This window comes from Dendropsophus ebraccatus, chromosome 1 (genome assembly GCF_027789765.1).
Source record: "Dendropsophus ebraccatus isolate aDenEbr1 chromosome 1, aDenEbr1.pat, whole genome shotgun sequence".
Taxonomy (NCBI): Eukaryota; Metazoa; Chordata; class Amphibia; order Anura; family Hylidae; genus Dendropsophus; species Dendropsophus ebraccatus.
The window spans coordinates 168,859,458-168,881,282 of NC_091454.1; the positions used below are offsets into that span (position 1 = coordinate 168,859,458).

A 21,825-nucleotide genomic window follows, 5' to 3' on the forward strand; every position below is an offset into this window, starting at 1 on the left:
CTGACCTGATCCCCCTCTGCCCTTGCTATACCCCTGACCTGATCCCCCTCTGCCCTTGCTATACCCCTGGCCTGACCCCACTCTGCCCTTCCTATACCCCTGACCTGACCCCACTCTGCCCTTGCTATACCCCTGGCCTGACCCCACTCTGCCCTTCCTATACCTCTTAACTGACCCCACTCTGCCCTTCCTATACCCCTGGCCTGACCCCACTCTGCCCTTGCTATACCCCTGGCCTGACCCCACTCTGCCCTTGCTATACCCCTGGCCTGGCCCGACCATAGAAAGGAGCAGACACACCAATGCCAATAAATAAATCCCCCAATAGGTTTCAGTAAATGACAAACTCCTCTCTGCTACATGAGTGACACAGGAATGACGGCCACCCCCTGCACAGTGCGGACATACATCTGGGAGCCGGGCAGAGACCGCCACTTCCATATTAGGTATTGGCAGGCGCTCATGATGACGTCACAGTGGGCGGCGCCGGGCGGGGAATGTGCTGCTGAGGATACGGCTGAGGTGAGCTGTACGGCGGGGAAGCTGCTGGGAAACACCGCGGCTCCGAGCGAGGCCTTCATCGTTACCTGGAGATGGGGGAGACCAGCACGGACAAGGTAAACGCGGCGGGGGTTGGGGATGAATACAGACGTGGTTGTCTTCTGCTCGTTGCGTTATGTGGGGCTGTACACATCAGGCTTCACAGAGAAGTTATCATTGACTCCTCACCTGTCTCCATGACCCGTCTGCACAGTGACAGGAATCGCGCGGTTTGCATGCGGTTATAATGCGACTTTTCTTTCATAGTTATTTTTTATTAATTTGGTAAGGAATGAAAGCAGTGAAGTATATATAGTGTGTGTATGTATGTATATATCTATATCCTGGTGGCAGAGAGACACCTGTCCGCCCCTATACTACAGGAGCTGTTCATTCTCTCCATGTTGTTTATTAGATGAATTGTGAGAACCTGCGGGAAGATGGGAACAAGCTCTTCAAGACTGGAGACTATGAGGCAGCGCTGTCCTGTTATACCAAGGCGCTCAGACTGTCTGCTGACAAGAAGGACGGCGCCGTACTACACCGCAACCGCTCCGCCTGCTATCTGAAGCTGGTGCGTATATGGGGGCATAGTGCTGGAGAGAGGGGGGCATCCATACCGGAGCGGACCCCCCATCAGACTGGTGCCAGGTATCTGTAAGCGTAGGTGCACACTGTGTTCTTGCAGTCCTCTTAACAGATCCATTTTTAAATTATTACTTTTAACGACTAGAAAAGCGTGATCAACCACATTTGTGTAGGCAAAAGAAATCGGTTTTGATTCTTTTAATTTTTTTATGGCTATGTTCACTCTATGTATATTTTCGTAAAAGCACAGCCATTGCCAATTGCAACAACGGCCGTGATTAATACGAAAATATACGTTACGTTGCCGACTATGGAATCCCGGCCGGAGCGTATACACATGGTATACGCTCCGGCCGGGATCTCTAGCTCCACCGCAAAATATAGCATTGAATAGTGGCCGCAGAGAACCTGTCAGTGCTCACAATGAAGTGGCCGGCTCCGTGTGCAGTGGGGAATTCTGATGTGGGTGCGCACGAATGCGCCCGCATCAGAACTGAGCGGCGCTAAAGATCTGCAGTACCGGCCGGGATGATCTTTTCTGAGACCGGATGGTCTCATACAGCGTGTGAACATAGCCTAATAATGTAAGTCAATAGAAAAAGGGATCCAAACGGATGGCATACAACTGCGTGCGTTTCTTCCCTGTGGACCTAGCCTTAGGCTGGATACACTGTGGTTTCTCTCTACATCTCAGGTCTTATGTCGAGAATGTAAACGTATAACTTGGGTGGGCGTCATTCATTTCAAAGACCCTAATGGAGCCACCTAGGCCAATATAGTAATTTGGTAAGACTTATAATGCAGCAGCCCCCGCTACTGAATCCTGTTAAATTTGTGTGTACCAATGGCAAACGGCCAGTTCTGAATGACTAGATGACTCTGTTTGGACCACTAAAGTTAATGGATCCCACTGCTTTCTGCTACTGTATATGTGGACATCTCCTTCTCAGAGGAATGCCATCGGAAAGAGAAAGCATGGGGTCCACACTGCATTAGCTGTGTCCGTTACACATATATGGCAGGGGTTGATCCTGACAAATACATCTTACATATGGCTATAACATGATAACACATACCATACATAGGAACCTATGTTAAGACATATACTGCATGATGTATGTTTGATGATGGAAGATTTAGCCAGATGGCATAGCATGGTAACCTACAATATTTTACCTAACCCTAGAGTATGCATTCTGAACAAATGGAGGCTAAAATGTCACACTTTTGGCGTCCATTGATAAAGTGGCCTCTCTGGATCTGTTTCACAGATGTTCTTATGTTATATGAAGCCTACTGGACACTGCTGTAACAGTGTGACTGTACCCTAGCCTCTATATTCCTTGTCAGAAGGTTCAGTGGTTGGCAGGATTTTAGCTGTTTCCAGAGGTTTTATTATCTTGGGCAGAAACAATGTAAAAATATACAAAAGGTAACAGCATCCAGGCGTTGTAAAGTGCAAAAAATAAAGTGCTTTATTCCATCATGGCAGTAACATAGCAGCAACGTTTCGACCTATGGGGTCTTTCTCCGAGAAAGACCCCATAGGTCGAAACGTTGCTGCTATGTTACTGCCATGATGGAATAAAGCGCTTTATTTTTTGCACTTTACAACGCCTGGATGCTGTTACCTTTTGTATATTTTTACATGGACTTTATCCTGCTGGACTACAGGATTGGTTACTTTGTTTCATCCCTATTTATTGAGAGACTCTTTTACATGCTGGGAGTCTGTTTGTACTGCAGCCATGTAATAGTAACATAAGGAAACGAAGCGTCCAGAAAGAATACAACTTCCGAATTGTTAATGTTTCAAGAAAATTTGTTCACAAATAGTTCCGTTTTAGTTCTTAGACCTTCATCAGACTCTGTTATAGTATTGTCTATTGTGGTATGGTACTAGACTGGGATGATGACCCTATGATGCATTTGGTTTATGTCAGTAGACCCATAAACAGACCTGGGCTTGTGAATGTAATACGGACATAAAAATTCATGAGTGTTAGGCTGGGTTCACACTACATTTTTGCAATCCGTTTATTGGATCAGTTTTTTGCATTAAAAAAGAAACGGATCAAAACTGTATTTAACGTACACAAAAACATAGTCAACCTCATCCGTTTTGATCCATCTTTTTTTTTAATTATTGAATTGAAGTCACATTGATAGTAGTTTTGCCCTTAGTCGCTATCTACAATACGTATCACCAGCCAGTTAATGAATTGTCTTTTTTTTTTTTTCTTACAGGAGGATTATGTTAAGGCTGAAGAGGATGCATCGAAAGGTTAGAAGTGAAATTTTGACTTACACACTGTTGGGTTTTTACAGTTGTACTCTGCTTGTAATTCTGTTCCTACAAAGGCCCATAGCTAACAATGTGTGCTTGTGCAGTGTTTTCCTCACACCTAGTACTGTTTCATCTCTGGATCAGCCCTGTAGACAGTCTTGCTTACAAGTAATCTATTCAATCTACAGCTATTGAGGTGGATGGAAGTGACGTGAAGGCTCTCTTCAGGCGCAGTCAAGCCTTGGAGAAATTGGGCAAGTTAGACCAGGCAATACTTGATCTTCGGAGGTGTCTCACTCTGGAACCAAAAAATAAAGTGTTTCAGGATGCTGTGAGGAACCTAGGAGTCCGGACACAGGAGAAGGTATTCAGCGTACAGAGAAACAAATAAGTCATTAGAAATTACACTCAAATTGAATTATTATAAATACAGCAAAGATTTGGTTTTGTTTTTTTGTCATTATCCACATGATCAAAAATATTCCGTTTTCACACTGGCAGATAGAACAGTATCATTCTATGGTTTCTCACTTCTCAGCTTTTCTGCTGTACTATTTATACAGACAACACTGGCACAAACTCCAATACGGCTTCCCCCGAAAGACTATTTTTCTTGGCTAAGTAATAAAGTTTGAGGTAGCCCGGTACATAATAGCCTGAGTCATTATAAAGCCACATTGTTTATGTAGAACTGTTTAGATCGTGAGTGAATTTCTGCTTTGTCATTTTCTACAGGTTAGGCTTATGTCCTCTACAGACTCCCGTGTGGACCAGATGTTCCGTATTTTGCTTGATCCCGATGAGAAAGATGTTGAAAAACAACAGAAGGTAGTGATTGATAGAAACAAATGTTATCCTCCCAGTCCATTGATTGGTGATTTTATAATGTTTCTTCCTTTTGCAGGCAGCACAGAATTTAGTAGTTTTAGCTCGAGAAGATGCTGGAGCAGAGAAGATTTTTCAGAGCGATGGGGTCCGTCTCTTACAGCGGATGATAGAGACTAAAAAGTCAGACATGGTGTTGGCTGCTCTGAGGACACTGGTTGGACTCTGCACTGGTCACCAATCTCGAGTAAGATTTGTCTCCAAATTTAATTATAACAAAAAGCTGATATGATATAGCCATAAGCTCATGTACTTGAATTATGATAAATCTGGCATGTTCATGTGAAAATGGTGGCCATATTTTTGCTTTATTTAACAGTGTGTAAACATAGCCTTAAAGTGTAGCTTTTTTCAAAAAACCAACTGTTATGGTTTTGAATCATGCAACCTCCAAAGATTATGAGCAACAGATGACTGAGCGCTACTTCTCCCTTCTGTTATGCAGCCTCCATAGACTCACTAAGGCTACGTTCACATACCGGAAAAATGACGGGCGTTTGTAATAGATGGCTGTTATTTTACAACATCAGCTGTTATGTGTGAACATAGCCCAAACATGAAAATCCTGCTAAATGTATAGCTGAAGGAAGTTTGCACCTGACAGAATTATTTTCAATAAAATATAAATTTTCAAGTGCAGCCGCTCTTTATGCTCTGACACAGAATAGCTTACTACAGTTGGTAGGAATTGAATATCTCTTTGCGAATAAAGTGTTATGTAATGTGCACTTATATTAAAGACATAGAATTCACTGCAGAATTGTCATTTCAGACATTTAGAGAAATGGATCCAATAGTTATTTAAAGAGTACCTGTTATGGGAAAAAAACTTTTGATGTGAGGAGACATACCAAAAATTAAAGGGAGTCCAGCAGAACCAGTAGGATCAGTAGGTATATGGGAGAACGCACGTCAGGGGTTCACAATCTCATATAGTGAACCAGAACATCAAAGAAATCCAGCCAAGTGCTATACAATGTTTTGGCCTATACTTGATAAAGACCAATACTGGTTGAAACTTTGTGTGGCACTTGGCTGAATAAATACTGGATTTCTTTTCACTGAGGATGCTGTTGACTTGGATTTCTTTGGTGTTAGGGAGACATGTCAAAATATTTTATTGGTCAGGGAAAGGTAAACACTACCCTGACCTTTTAACACATCTCTCTGCAATTTTATACGTTTTTGTGACAGTGCCTTTTTTAAGTCCTCCAGATCTTGTTAAATATGTTGATAGTAAAGTGCATGCTTAAATTGGTTATCTAGGATTAGAAAAAAACATGGCTATCATCTTCCAGAAGAGCGCCACTCTTGTTTTTAGTTTGCTTGTAGTATTGCAACTCCGTTCTATTAAGGTGAAGGGGGCTGTATTGTAATGCCACACACATCTTGACGACAGGTGTGGTGCTCTTTTTGGAAAGAAGAAAGAAAGCAGCTGTTTTCCAATCCTGGATAACCCCCTTTAAGATCAAATTAGCTTGTACTCTGTGTTGCACGGACATGTTTTATCGTTTTTGTTGTATGTCTAGACCGTATCGATCCTGAGCACTGTGGGTATGGAGACGTTCTGTGCAGTGATGGCAGTGGACAATGAGCCGCTCTCTCTTGCTGCTTGCAGTGTCCTGCATGCTATGTTTGATGCTCTGAAAGAAGGCATGACAAAGGATATTCGAGGAAAGGAAGGTGCAATAGTTTTAGGTAAAAATCTCTTCAGTAGTACAGCAAAAAAAATATGAAAATGTGCAGTGTATATGAATGACACAATGTTTTCTTTATTGCAGATCCTTCAAAAGAACTGAAGTCAATGATTCATCATCTCTTAGAAATGCTAATTCAACCAAGTGTCTCATCACACGGCAGAGAGAACTCTCTAAACCTTCTCATAAAGGTGGTGCCTCGAAAGTCACTACGTGATCCCAACAATGGGATGACGCTGTGGGTCATAGACAGTGGTAAGTGTAGCTATAAATCGTTTTAAAAAAATGTCGCACAGACCTAGGAGATTAGTATCATTTAAATCTGTCAGTCTCTGACCTTTTCCGGGTTTTACCAGTATAATGGCCACTTTTATTGGTTGATCATCTGGTTATTCACATGTTCCACGGGTCCTGACTGTCTGCAGCATTGTATGTTGAATCTGGTCTCAACTTACGTTGGTCCAGAAAGGCCATTGTAAGTTGAGGGGCCACTGTAAATAATTGTGGACGTTTTATTGTACAAGCTGAGATAGTGTCTTGTGCCGTTTTTATTGGAATGTGGAATGTTTTCTTTGTTTGGCCTAGGTTTAAAGAAAATCCTTGAGGTAGGAGGTTCCCTCGTGGAGATCCCCGGTAGCCTGGCAGTGACAGAGACAACAAGGATGAGCGCTTCTGTACTTTTAAACAAGCTTTTTGATGATCTTAAATGTGAAGCGGAACGAGAGAATTTCCACAAGCTGTGTGAAGATTATGTTCGGTAAGACTTAAAGTGTACCTCCAGTGATTTTTGCAAAATGACTTTTGTGCAGCACTGTGCACAATAGTCATGTTTCTATTATACATTAGTTTAAATTTAATGCTGGAATATGTTTCTGAGAACCCATCCTCCCCGCCTCACATAAGAGCCAGTGCCATGTCTGATTCTGAGCATCTTTGTCATACAACATCTCCTTTTTAATCCACCTTCTAATATTGCTTGTATAAACATTATCTTTTGGAGTGAAACTCGTATTTATTTTATTTCCTATTGATTCATGACCTATTTATCCTTTGTTTTTCCTCATACTCCAGGAGCTTGTTTGAAAGCCATGGTATGGATGGAAAGTTGCGCGCAATACAGACTGTCTCATGCCTGTTGCAAGGGCCTTTTGAGGCTGGAAACCGAACTCTAGAACTTTCTGGAATAATGGACAGCATCATAGTGCTGTGTGCCTCAGATCGAGAGATCGATCAGCAGGTGGCAGTCGAAGCACTCATCCATGCAGCTGGAAAAGCCAAGAGAGCCTCCTTCATCACTGCCAATGGCGTGACACTGCTGAAAGATATATACAAAAAAAATGAGAATGATGCAATCCGGATTAGAGCGTTAGTGGTGCGTCGGTATTTTGTGTGATTTATGTAATTAAAAAGCATGTATATTTGCTGGCTACAATCTGTGTAATATTCCTGTGCAGGGCCTTTGTAAATTGGGATCAGCCGGAGGGACTGACTTTAGCATGAAACAGTTTGCTGAAGGCTCCACTCTGAAGCTAGCAAAGCAGTGTCGGAAGTAAGTTACATGTTTGCTACCTTACTGTTCAATGTGTATGTATATATACATGAGCAGGCCATGCTTGACTTCTCTATCATTTTAATAGGGTTTGTATTACTCTACAGGTGGCTGTGCAATGACAGCATTCAGGCCAGCACCCGACGTTGGGCTGTGGAAGGCTTGGCGTATTTAACATTTGATGCTGATGTGAAAGAGGAGTTTGTGGAAGATAAAGCAGCTATGCAAGCAATGTTTAGCCTAGCAAAGGTAAAACTATTACATAAGCCTATAAAGCCTGTGGTTTGGTGGGCATCCTCTGAAGGGGTGTTAAAATTTGGCAAATCCAGGTGAACACCACCTGCACAGGATTTCTGCAGGGATTAGAAGGCCCTTTATTAATCATAGATGGAGAGGACAGTGAAAGGGATCGGGGAGATTTGATGCAGTCCAGGGTACTACAATGCCCCAGCCACACCTCTCTGACTCTTCACACGGCCAGTCAGAAGCACTTTTACAAGTATTTCATTCAGACGTATTAACTCTGTTCTGTCATTGCTATAAAATTGTGTCAGCACTTTCATAGCAATTTTCCTAGGGATAGTTTCCTTTTAAATCTCTGTTGATTCTTTTAAAGGAGAATTCCGGGGTCTGGTAAAAAAAAAAACAATTTTCAAATAAACAAGGGATCATGTCTAACTTTTATGTAGTAACAGTTTGAGCCCAAAATGGTTTCTCTCTGACCCCCACATCACCTGTTCTGATCATCACCTGGTCTCTCTTCACTTCCTGTTTGAGCTCCCAGCTCCTCTTCCTCGTGGCTCTTACAATGCCACACCTACTGTACACTCCCCTCTGCTCTTTGTCCAGCCCACCTTCTGAATATTCTTATTACTCTCATTAACCTATATCCCCGCCCCTTCATCCTGCATAGCATCACTAGTACGGAGTCTGCATGGCCTGAGGGGACCTGTTGCTGAAGTCTGAAGTATCTTCTACCAACAGCTTAGCAAAATAGTAAATCATTATACTCCAAAAACAGCACATAGATATGCACCTTTACTATCTAACATATAGTGTAGAAACATGACAGTATTGATTTCACATCCCCTGTTGTAAACCCCCCCCTCCTCCCGTTATGATCGCTGCACAGACAGCCTGGCCGGCTGAGGAGACAGTGAAAGATTATCTCCCCCTGCACTCCCCCCTCCCTTCCTCCCGTTATGATCGGTGCACAGAAGTCCTTTCAGTGTCTGCACAGCCTGCCTGACTTTCTGTGCACCGATCATAACGGGAGGAAGGGAGGGGGGAGTGCAGGGGGAGATAATCTTTCACTGTCTCCTCAGCCGGCCAGGCTGTCTCCTCCTGCACTCTTCTCTCCACCCCCCTCCTCCTGTTGAGTGAACAGAGTGAGGTGTTTGCAGAGCCTGCATAAGCCTGTCATGCTTTCATCCACCTCACCTCCCACCCCTGTTCTGGTACCTGCCTTCCACCTCAATCAAAATCTCTATTTCTGAATGTACTGAATGGTTGCAAACACAAAACTAATATGAATAGCAAGTACAACAACACTGAGCTGTTGCTAGCACTGGTGTATATACATATGTACTTGTACTTTTGCTAGCAACATCTATCTATCTATCTATCTATCTTCTATCTATCTATCTATCTATCTATCTATCTATCTATCTCTATCTCCTATCTATCTATCTATCTATTATCTATCTATCTATCTATCTATCTATCTCCTATCTATCTATCTATCTATCTATCTATCTATCTATCTATCTATCTATCTATCTTCTATCTATCTATCTATCTATCTATCTATCTCTATCTCCTATCTATCTATTTATCTCTATCTATCTCCTATCTATCTATCTCCTATCTATCTATCTATCTATCTACTATCTATCTATCTCCTATCTATCTATCTCCTATCTATCTATCTATCTATCTATCTATCTATCTATCTATCTATCTCCTATCTATCTATCTATCTATCTATCCCCTATCTATCTATCTATCTCCTATCTATCTATTATCTATCTATCTATCTCCTATCTATCTATCTCCTATCTATCTATCTATCTTCTATCTATCTATCTATCTATCTATCTATATCTATCTCCTATCTATCTATCTCCTATCTATCTATCTATCTTCTATCTATCTATCTATCTATCTATCTATATCTATCTCCTATCTATCTATCTCCTATCTATCTATCTATCTATCTATCTATCTATCTATCTATCTATCTATCTATCTATCTATCTATCTATATCTATCTCCTATCTATCTATCTCCTATCTCCTATCTATCTATCTATCTATCTATCTATCTATCTCCTATCTATCTATCTCCTATCTATCTATCTATCTATCTATCTATCTATCTATCTCCTATCTATCTCCTATCTATCTATCTCCTATCTATCTATCTCCTATCTATCTATCTCCTATCTATCTCCTATCTACCTACCTATCTCCTATCTATCTCCTATCTATCTCCTATCTATCTACCTACCTATCTCCTATCTATCTATCTATCTATCTATCTATCTATCTATCTATCTATCTCCTATCTATCTCCTATCTATCTATCTATCTATCTATCTATCTATCTATCTATCTATCTATCTATCTATCTATCTATCTATCTCCTATCTATCTCCTATCTATCTATCTATCTATCTATCTCCTATCTATCTATCTATCTATCTATCTATCTATCTATCTATCTATCTCCTATCTATCTATCTATCTATCTATCTATCTATCTATCTATCTATCTATCTCCTATCTATCTATCTCCTATCTATCTATCTATCTATCTATCTCCTATCTATCTATCTATCTATCTATCTATCTTCTATCTATCTATCTATCTATCTATCTATATCTATCTCCTATCTATCTATCTCCTATCTACCTACCTATCTCCTATCTATCTATCTATCTCTATCTATCTCCTATCTATCTATCTCCTATCTATCTATCTATCTCCTATCTATCTATCTCCTATCTATCTCCTATCTATCTATCTATCTATCTATCTATCTATCTATCTATCTCCTATCTATCTATCTCCTATCTATCTATCTATCTATCTATCTATCTCCTATCTATCTATCTCCTATCTATCTCCTATCTATCTATCTATCTATCTCCTATCTATCTATCTCCTATCTATCTATCTATCTATCTCCTATCTATCTCCTATCTATCTATCTATCTATCTATCTCCTATCTATCTATCTCCTATCTATCTATCTATCTATCTATCTCCTATCTATCTATCTCCTATCTATCTATCTATCTATCTATCTATCTCCTATCTATCTCCTATCTACCTACCTATCTCCTATCTATCTCCTATCTATCTCCTATCTATCTACCTACCTATCTCCTATCTATCTATCTATCTATCTATCTATCTATCTATCTATCTATCTATCTATCTCCTATCTATCTCCTATCTATCTATCTATCTATCTATCTATCTATCTATCTCCTATCTATCTATCTCCTATCTATCTATCTATCTATCTCCTATCTATCTATCTATCTATCTATCTATCTATCTATCTATCTCCTATCTATCTATCTCCTATCTATCTATCTATCTATCTATCTCCTATCTATCTATCTATCTATCTATCTATCTTCTATCTATCTATCTATCTATCTATCTATATCTATCTCCTATCTATCTATCTCCTATCTACCTACCTATCTCCTATCTATCTATCTATCTATCTATCTCTATCTATCTCCTATCTATCTATCTCCTATCTATCTATCTATCTCCTATCTATCTATCTCCTATCTATCTCCTATCTATCTATCTATCTATCTATCTATCTCCTATCTATCTATCTCCTATCTATCTATCTATCTATCTATCTCCTATCTATCTATCTCCTATCTATCTCCTATCTATCTATCTATCTATCTATCTATCTCCTATCTATCTATCTCCTATCTATCTATCTATCTATCTCCTATCTATCTCCTATCTATCTATCTATCTATCTATCTCCTATCTATCTATCTCCTATCTATCTATCTATCTATCTATCTATCTATCTATCTCCTATCTATCTATCTATCTCCTATCTATCTATCTATCTCCTATCTATCTATCTATCTATCTATCTATCTATCTATCTCCTATCTATCTATCTATCTATCTATTATCTATCTCCTATCTATCTATCTATCTATCTATCTATCTATCTATCTCCTATCTATCTATCTCCTATCTATCTATCTATCTCCTATCTATCTATCTATCTATATATCTATCTATCTATCTATCTCCTATCTATCTATCTCCTATCTATCTATCTATCTATCTATCTATCTATCTATCTATCTATCTATCTCCTATCTATCTATCTATCTATCTCTATGCCAATAATATCATGGTGTACACACAAGGGGATGGGCAACAGCATCACTAAAAAATGCAGCTCCCTGCTTCCCTACTGCTGCAGTGTCAGTGACACTGCTCTTGTTGTTCTATTCATTGCATATAGAGGACGATAATACTGACAATAGATCATAATACTGATGCTCCCTGCTGCTGCAGTGTCAGTAACACTGCTCTTGGTATTATATTCAGTATATATGGATGGCAATAATACTGACACCAGTATTGGTGTCGGTGTTATCACCATCCATATACATTGAATAGAACACCAAGAGCAGTGTTACTGACACTGCAGCAGCAAGGAGCATCAGTATTATGATCTATTGTCAGTATTATCGTCCTCTATATGCAGTGAATAGAACACCAAGAGCAGCAGGGAGCAGCAGTATTATGATCTATTGTCAGTATTATCGTCCTCTATATGCAGTGAATAGAACACCAAGAGCAGCAGGGAGCAGCAGTATTATGATCTATTGTCAGTATAATCGTCCTGTATATGCAGTGAATAGAACACCAAGAGCAGCAGGGAGCAGCAGTATTATGATCTATTGTCAGTATTATCGTCCTCTATATGCAGTGAATAGAACACCAAGAGCAGCAGGGAGCAGCAGTATTATGATCTATTGTCAGTATTATCGTCCTCTATATGCAGTGAATAGAACACCAAGAGCAGCAGGGAGCAGCAGTATTATGATCTATTGTCAGTATTATCGTCCTCTATATGCAGTGAATAGAACACCAAGAGCAGCAGGGAGCAGCAGTATTATGATCTATTGTCAGTATTATCGTCCTCTATATGCAGTGAATAGAACACCAAGAGCAGCAGGGAGCAGCAGTATTATGATCTATTGTCAGTATAATCGTCCTGTATATGCAGTGAATAGAACACCAAGAGCAGTGTCACTGACACTGCAGCAGCAGGGAAACAGGGAGCTGCTATTGTATATGAATTTCCATTGCTGCTATCTTTTTATAGTGCCCCATAAATAAATAATCTGAGTGAAAAAAGGCAAACATTATAAAAATATCATGTTTTTAGCCATTTTGGCTTACCTTTCCACAGAGGATTACACAGGCATCAAAGTAAACTTTCACACTGCAGCATGCCAGACGAGGAGTAATGAAAACAGTCCAAGACAAGCCAGGTTCTAAAGAAAACTTTTATTGTTTTGCAATTTGTACATGTTAGGGGGGATGGGAACAGCATTGCCCACCTTAGCTCACCTTAGCCCACCACAATAAAAAGCTCTACTCATCGGCTAGGCACACAGCAGTCACATGGTGTTCAGGGCTGTTTGCTCTGCCCTGAGAACCATGTGACCAGAAATCCCGTCCAGGAAGGAGGAAGTGCTGATTGCCTAGTCTGCATATGCATGAGGCTGGGGGCGTGCCAAGGCTCACAGGCGTGCCAACTGCACAGAAGAACACTTCAGGAACGCCCCGGATCGTGACGTTGACTGCTGCACGTCACGACCCATGAAGCTGCAGGGGACCAGGGACTCGTCGTGACATAGGCAAGAGAAGAGGAAGTAGTGGACTTCCGGCGGCTGGAGGCAGCAGGAAAACTCTGGTAAGGGAATGTAATCAGTAATCAGTGTATATTGAGATGTTATATAACTTTTTATGTGGGGAGGGAATAGGGCAAAAAAATTTTCACCGGACTTCTCCTTTAAGTAAAGTCCAACATGCTTACTTCTCTAGTCACAGGACAAGACTGTGATTTTTGCAGTTGCATCCACCCTTGTAAACTGTACAAACAGTTATGACCGAGAAGAAATAGATCCACAAATGTTGGAGTTGGCCAAGTATGCTAAGCAGCATGTACCTGAGGAACACCCTAAGGTGAGAAGAGAGAACAGCTGTATCTTCGACTGTCCATGTTGCTGTAAGCATACTATGACTTAGCAGCTGTCCTTATGTATAAGGTCACTCTGTTTTCTGCTGCACAATGTTAGGACAAGAAGGAGTTTGTTGAGGCACGGGTCTGCAAGCTCCTGGCAGCAGGTGTGGTGTCTGCACTAGCTTGCATGGTGAAGAATGAAAGCCCAGCATTAACAGAGTCATCAAGGGAACTGATTTCAAGGTAATTGTTTTTTATTAGATGTATCAGACATAGTGAGAAATTAACAGTGTACTCTAGTTATACATGTGTTGTCATTAATAACTAATCAATGAGGTGATGAAATCCAGCACACTGCCTATTAGCTGCCCAGCAGAGCCATGGCAGCTGCATTTGCACTGCGAAAGGAGCTGGAAGTAGATTGTTCTGCTCACTATGTAGAGGCAATCTCAGTTTACTTAACCTTAGCTGCTATTAAAGTGAATGGGATCTGAGCAGCACTGGATTGGCCCCAACACAGAATACTGAGCCATCTGCTTCCGGCTGCCGCAACTCTTCTTAACTGCTTAGGGGTGCATTGCTGGTTGTCAGCTCCCTGCCGATTAGATATTGATGGTCTATCCTAAGGATAAGCTATCAGTATTTGTGACTGTAAAATCAAAATCCCTCTTTAATAAAAATGTGAGGGTCATTTATTGTGGAAGATTATGCAATCTTGTAAAATACTTTTTATACTTATTCCCAATGGGTTTTTTTTTAAGATCTTGGCTCACAGTACTGTACGATAGGAACCTTCGTTGTTTACATTAAAACAGTGAGTGTTCCATCTGAATTACTGCCAATGGAGATTTTGACAACTGTAGGGGATCGAATGGGAAAATGTATAGGAAAATCTCAAAACTTTTCCTTACATGAAATTAAAACATAATAAATAAATGTGCTCTTAGTGTAAATTCTGGCAATACGTATTGACTAGAGATGAGCGAACCTGGAGCATGCTCGAGTCGATCCGAACCCGAACTTTCGGCATTTGTTTAGCGGTGGCTGCTGAAGTTGGATAAAGCCCTAAGGCTATGTGGAAATCATGGATATAGTCATTGGCTGTATCCATGTTTTCCAGACAACCTTAGAGCTTTATCCAAGTTCAGCAGCCCCCGCTAATCAAATGCCGATTGTTCGGGTTCGGATTGACTCGGACCCGAACCCGGTTCGCTCATCTCTAGTATTGACTACAGAGGATTGTGGCGCTTACTTTCCAGTCTGACACAGTGCTCTCTGCTGCCACCTCTGTCCCTGTCAGGAACAGTCCAGAGCAGTAGCAAATCCCCATAGAAAACCTCTCCTGCTCTGGACATTTCCTGATGTGGACAGAGGTGGCAGCAGAGAGCACTGTGTCAGACTGGAAAGAATACACCACTTCCAGGACAAACAGCAGCTGGTAAGTACTGGATTTTTAAATAGAAGTAAATTACAAATCTATGTAACTTTCTGACACCAGTTGATCTAAAAGGAAAATATATTTGCCTGAGAACCCCTTTTTTTACTTTCACTGCTTCAGAGGCCTTAATGTGTCAAAAAGTAGTGCAAGTGTGTCATATTTGTTCTATGACAAGTACAACAGGTTTATGATAGAAATGGGTGTTGCAACCAATTCCCTATAGCTGTGCCAAATAGTTCATATACATTAACTGTGCCCCTATGTCCCTATGTGACCACCTGCTCAGTCTTCCCCTGGTCCTGCTTTTTGGCTTTTGAGCTGTACTAGTGACAAATAAGAATCTCTAATGTTCTCTTCCTTCTAGGGTTTTCTTGGCTTTGGTGGAAAAATCAGAAGACCGAGGAAACGTGGTAGCACAAGGAGGAGGAAAGGTAATGTGTTTGCTTGAATTTACTGTTTGTGAAAACTTTTGACATGTTATAGAGGCATATCAAAAGTTTTGGTTGGTCTAGGTCCGAGTGTTGAGACCCATACCGATCGGGAGTAGACCATGATCCTCTCCTGAGGTCCTCTCCCTGCTCCCTGTCATTTGACATGTCAGAAGTTTTTACAAACGACAGTGACATTTTATTTAAAATCTCCAGAAATAGAAAATGCTGGCCACAAGGCGGGATGCTTGTTAGAAGCACTTGCTAGAAAAGGGAAAATTTCAGCATCATTTTTGAAAAATATTCCCTCAACAGCTATAACTCTGCTAAATGCCGAGTATAATTACAATAAAGAGTAGAATTTTTCTTGCACGTTAACACATTTTATATATTGCAGTGACTGTAGGAGATTCAGTTGCCTGTACACATCTGTAAGTTAATATGCTCCTCTACTTAATATACTTTTCTTTGATTTTGTTGCAGGCATTAATACCATTAGCTTTAGAAGGAACAGAAATTGGAAAAACAAAAGCAGCACAAGCACTGGCTAAAATAACAATCACTTCCAACCCTGAAATCGCATTTCCAGGTGAAAGGGTAAGTACCTGCTAACCTCTTCTGGTATCGTCTGTACATCAAATCAGTGGCTTTGTCCTCACATAGAATAACCAGTGAGATGCTTTTCTCATGGGGAGCAATAGCGTTTTAACTTGGACAGGGTAAGCCTGTAGCTAGATTTCTTCACATTTCTAAAGAGGAATTAATGAATTTTAAAATTGATGGCCTAGCCAATAATTCATGTGTATATGGGGATCGTAAGAGATAGCTGTGGGCCTGCCATTTGTTCAAGTCGACAGCTATATTATGTGTATGTCCATACAAAGAGTGCTCTTGCCATCAGTACTGCTCTCAAACAAACTAGCACTTCCTTACTACAACCACTAGAGAGGTCACAAACGCAAACTGTGTGCCGCTGCTTCATTCTCTATGGGAGCTGCAGAGCGGCAGAGTACAGTGTTTTCTGGCAGCTCCCATAGAAAACAAAAATTGAGAGAGGGGTGACTGGGATCCTTGTTCTCAAGATCACAGAGGGGCCCCACTGGAACCCTCCCTGCTGTCAGCTGAGGATAGGGGAAAACTTTACAATCACCCATTTATTTATATTATTACCAGGTTAAAAGCACATTGCTTTGTGTCTTTTACTTTTGGAGTAGATAGTGTGAATACTATTCCATATGTGGTTTTTCAATGAGTATTATTCATCCCCACACAATTTTTTTTTATTATTATTATAAACAACTTACACACTTAAAAAGAAACCAAACAAGCGGTTATGACTTAATACGTTGTCAACTCTCTACCTCACATATCCATTACGTGGGGCGTCATTGAGTATCATTGAGACATGAATAATACAACTTTTGACACAGTAACATTTGTTTTCTCTTTTATGGTGCGTTCACACCTACAGGATCTGCAGCTGATTTTCTGCAGCAGATTTCATTTAAATAACTGAACACGGCATCAAATCTGCTGCAGATCTGCTGCAGATCCTGTAGGTGTGAACGCACCCTTAGGGTATATTCACACGGGTGTCTCGCATAAGAAATCTGCAGCTAATCCGCAATACACATATTATTATTATTAATATATGTATTGCGGATTAGCTGCGGATTTCTTATGCGAGACGCCCGTGTGAATATACCCTTAAACAATTTTATTGCTTTTAGATTGCTGCTTTATTTGTCTCCTTTATTGGAAATGCTAGGATTTTCATAAAGATGCCGTGACAAGTACCGAGTCAGGTCACATGTTGTAGAAGGGGAAGAAAACATTATTCATCCCTCATCACCCTCTCTGCTTTCTCTTACAGATTTATGAGGTTGTCCGGCCCCTGGTCAGCCTGCTGCACCTTAATTGTAGCGGCTTGCAGAACTTTGAGTCCCTGATGGCATTAACAAATCTTGCAGGGCTCAGTGAAAGGCTGAGGTGGGTAATGTGCCAGACTAATGGCTGGTCATAGAGAGCGCTTTTTATATTGAGCTGGTGGTACAGTGTGTGAGCAATAGCACTTTACAGACAGATGATTAATGGTTTACTCTGTGTTCTGCAGGAGTAAGATTATAAAGGAGAAGGCAGTGCCCATGATTGAGGGTTATATGTTTGAAGAACACGAAATGATTCGCGTAGCTGCCACAGAGTGTATGTGTAACCTGTCTATGAGCAAAGAGGTAAAAATACAGCAACTTACATAGTTATGTACATACAACCTTCCTCTTTCATCCAGAGAATACTTTATTCATTTTATATTTATTAGGTTAATGTAAGTTCTATGTGCTACAAGCACCATTTTTCAGCCTTTAAAAAACTGCTGTTTTTACAGACAAAAAGTCTGAACATTTGCATAGTTTTTGGCCCTTTTTGGTTGTATTATTAAACTGTTTTGGAGGGTGATAGAAGCTGTGTAGCTCACAAGATTGGGCTTTAATTGGGATGCTTTTTGTAACCCTAAAGCTGTATTTTAGCGAGAGTCAAGGCCATGGCACTTAATTTTACATCCATAAATTATATCATAGTTAGTCACTTCATCTGGTTATATTATTGTGGCTGATTGTTGTAACAATGCAGCAGTTTTACAGTGATTTTGAAAACCTGTTGCCTTTGTTTTTCTTAAAGATAGCGTTTAACCCTTTCCCGCACGAGGACGTAACTGTACGTCCTCGCGCAGGTGCGGGTGTTCAGAGCGGGGCCGAGTGGCGACCCCGCTCTGAACTGCGGCGGTCCCGGGTGCCGCTTGTAGCCCGGGAAAGCCGGTATTAGCGGGCACGGTCCGATCGCCGTGCCCGCTAATACAGTAATCAGATGCAGCTGTCAAACATGACAGCTGCATTCGATTACCGGACACAGCATTTCCCTGGTGTCTAGTGGCGGAGATCGCTCCTCCGGGACGTTGTCCCAGAGAAGCGTTCTCCGTTACTGAAGCTGGCCGGGGACCGCTCCAAGATGGCGCCGTCCCCGGCTCAGCACTCAATTGTTTTCGGCTGCAGCAGCCAAAAGCAAACGAGTGCCTATCTCATTGATCTTTGCTGTATAACTATACAGCAAAGATCTCAATGAGAGATCAAAGTATATATACTAGAAGTCCCCCAGGGGGGCTTCTATGTGTAAAAAAAAAAAAAAAAAGTGTTGTCATTAGTAAAAAGCCCCCTCCCCTAATAATAATTAATCACATTCCTGATCTCGCATGATAAACTGCGTCAGCGCCGTCAGTCGCATCAAATCCAGAAAAAATTTAATAAAAAGCGATCAAAAAGTCGTATATGCGCAATTAAGGTACCGATAGAAAGTAAACATCATGGTGCAAAAAATGACACCTTATACAGCCCCATAGACCAAAGAATAAAAGCGCTATAAGCCGGGGAATAGAGCGATTTTAAGGAACGTATATTTGTTAACAATGGTTTGAATTTTTTATAGGCCATCAGATACAATAAAAGTTCTACATGTTATATATCGTTTTAATCGTAACGACTTGAGGAACATGCATAACAAGTCAGTTTTACCCCAGGGCGAATGGCATAAAAACACATTACCCCAAATAAAAGAAATACATTTTTTTTTTTTTCAATTTCACCACACTTTGAATTTTTTTTCTGCTTTCGTAGTGTACCAAATGCAAAAATTCAGCCTGTCATTGCAAAGAACAATTAGTGACGCAAAAAATAAGGGCTCATGTGGGTCTGTAGGTGTAAAAATGCAAGTGCTATGGCCTTTTAAGCACAAGGAGAAAAAAACGAAAACGCAAAAACGAAAATTAGCCTGGTCCCGAAGGGGTTAAAGAAAAAAGAAAGAAACTTGATGCTTGGAGTTGCATAGAGCTGATGTTTTAAAATGATTGACTTTTCTTTAGGTGCAAGATCTGTTTATGGTAGAAGGATCCGATCGATTGAAGTTGGTAGTTTTGTATTGTGGTGAAGATGATGAGCGTCTACGTCGTGCTGCTGCTGGGACTCTTGCGATGCTGACTTCTCTAGAGCCAAAGATTTGTCAAAGGGTTCCACAAGCGGTAAGTAAAATGTTGTGAATATTCTTATACCTCTAGTCACTTGACTATCTTACATATATAATATTAGACACCAGTCAGACCACTGCTTTTAGAGCAGATTGGTGTTCTACACTCTAGACAACAAGCTTTGAACAATGGGAGAGAGAGAGCAGCGTATGAGGAGACTGATGCAACTACATGTATTACATCCTACATGTGTGAACACTTTCTCATTTCAGACCGCCCACTGGTTAGAGATTCTTCAGTCCCTGCTCCTAAGTGAGAATGTAGAACTTCAGCATCGTGGAGCTGTCATAGTCTTGAACATGATGACTGCAGACAAGGAGTTGGCAGAAAAACTGATGGAAAGTGAAATGTTTGAAATCCTTACTGTTCTTGCAAAAAATGAGGAAGAAAAGAAACGTCCCGTGGCTCGCGCTGCACAAGAGTGTCTCAACAAAGCGGTTGAGTATGGACTTATTAAACCCAACCTGACAAGTGAATCTGACTAAGGCCTCTATCAAGTCCTTAAAACTCTCCAATGATTTGCTTGTCTGTCATTCTATGCACAGATTTTGCTTGACTGTTTCTGTTCATTGACTGCAAGCAATGATCTTGAAAACATTGAGGAACTGAAACCCAGAGTATATTTAAAAAGTTGCACAGTGATTAGGCATAATTTACAAAAAAAATCCCTTTAAGTTTTTATGTTCTTTTATGTTCATTCCAGCTTCCTTCAGTCTCTTTTCAGGGATTAAATGCAGTATACGGAAAGCCAGTGACCAAATATGTTGATGCACTCAAGGTGGAATAGTTTTGTTGCAGTCATGGGGGGTAAACGTTAATGTTTGCAGCTGCCAGATCTGCAACTATGGTGGAATGGTTTACAAATGCACAAGTCTTCATCTTGTGACGCACTACATATGCAGCCACATTTTGCAACTTTTTGCATGCACAGTTTAATGTGACTTTACAAAATGATTTCTTTTTTTTTGTACTTTTATTTTTCCCTAGAATTTTTCTCCCTAAATTCCAAACATTTTATCTAATATATTTTAATAATAGCAATTTTGAGCACATTAGTACAGTTCCTGCTACTGTACCATCATGGCTATTCATCAGAGTGTTAGTAATAACAGGCCTTGTTATGACTCATGGGTATAAATAACTTTGTGTTCTTTTTAAAGTGATTTGGGAGTCTAGAGCGGCTGATTTCTGAGCTCTGTGTAGCTTCATGATAATAACACTGCAGAATAGAAAAGAAACTGGGAAGTAAGGTTCAGAGGTTTTTTTTTTTTTGCTAAACACATTCCAAACACATTCCAGATGTAATATTAACCGAGTTAGGATGATAATACATGGGTAGGCCTGTGTCATTCAAGTAGATTGGTGCTTGTTAACGGAGCCTTTTACATGGTTTGATTATTCTGCAGACATTTACTTCCATCCTTGCTAGCAACACATCCCCATTACACAAAGGGGTCTCTTCTAAACAAGGGTTTTTTAAATGCAAACATTACTCAGTTGTCATTGTACTACTGGAAGGAATTGACAAAGAAATTACAATATTGTAATATAATCAACTAAATTTCCTATAAACAGGTGACTGACTGACCTTGATCAGGATTCATTATCTTTAACCTAGCCCTCCGCTGTGTACAGGGAATGGAGTAATATATGATTTCAGGATTATGCTAAACCCAGGGTTTGTTTATATCCTATAATATGTAATCATGGTAACACACTGGTCTATATAGCGGCGATACACGTGCAACTTTTTTTTTGCCTAGTCTAAGGCTGTGTACATGTAAGCTGGGTATTTGGTGGTCTGTTTAAGAAATAAACTGTAAAGAAAAACAAAACAAAAAAAAAACATGTTTAATTGGAAAATAATCAGCACAGGCCTGAGAGGCCTGCTTCCACACGTGAGTGATTTTTTTTTTTATCTATGAACTCACTGAGAGAAGATTGCAGGGTGTTGTGCTGTGCAGGACTGCTCCGTGCTCAGTCACTCCTAACAGCCCCTCCCCTCTCCATAGCCACATAATGGAGACAGAAATCCTGCTTCTTCTGCAGTGAGGGGGGAGGCTGGAAGATTGCTTTTTCAGTCCA

General features: G+C 40.5%; 1 protein-coding gene across 1 annotated transcript; it reads left to right on the plus strand.

Annotated features, from left to right (window-relative positions):
* The first annotated feature begins 493 nt into the window (after positions 1-493).
* On the plus strand, positions 494-21,825 carry UNC45A (unc-45 myosin chaperone A). The gene is made up of 20 exons (XM_069984204.1): positions 494-617; positions 956-1,114; positions 3,376-3,412; positions 3,604-3,779; positions 4,151-4,243; positions 4,320-4,487; positions 5,830-5,998; positions 6,082-6,252; positions 6,583-6,754; positions 7,069-7,369; positions 7,452-7,546; positions 7,654-7,795; positions 13,664-13,804; positions 13,918-14,045; positions 15,605-15,671; positions 16,152-16,265; positions 17,542-17,657; positions 17,782-17,899; positions 19,579-19,734; positions 19,953-21,825. Exons 1-20 carry the CDS (start codon positions 594-596, stop codon positions 20,223-20,225), a joined length of 2,820 nt encoding a protein of 939 aa, XP_069840305.1. The 5' UTR covers positions 494-593; the 3' UTR covers positions 20,226-21,825.

Excerpts from the sequence above, each read along its gene's own strand:
- UNC45A (XM_069984204.1), top strand. The coding sequence starts at position 594 with ATGGGGGAGACCAGCACGGACAAG. Across the intron at positions 1,115-3,375 it reads CCGCCTGCTATCTGAAGCTG|GAGGATTATGTTAAGGCTGA; the intron begins GTGCGTATATGG and ends TTTTTCTTACAG. Across the intron at positions 7,370-7,451 it reads TCCGGATTAGAGCGTTAGTG|GGCCTTTGTAAATTGGGATC; the intron begins GTGCGTCGGTAT and ends ATTCCTGTGCAG.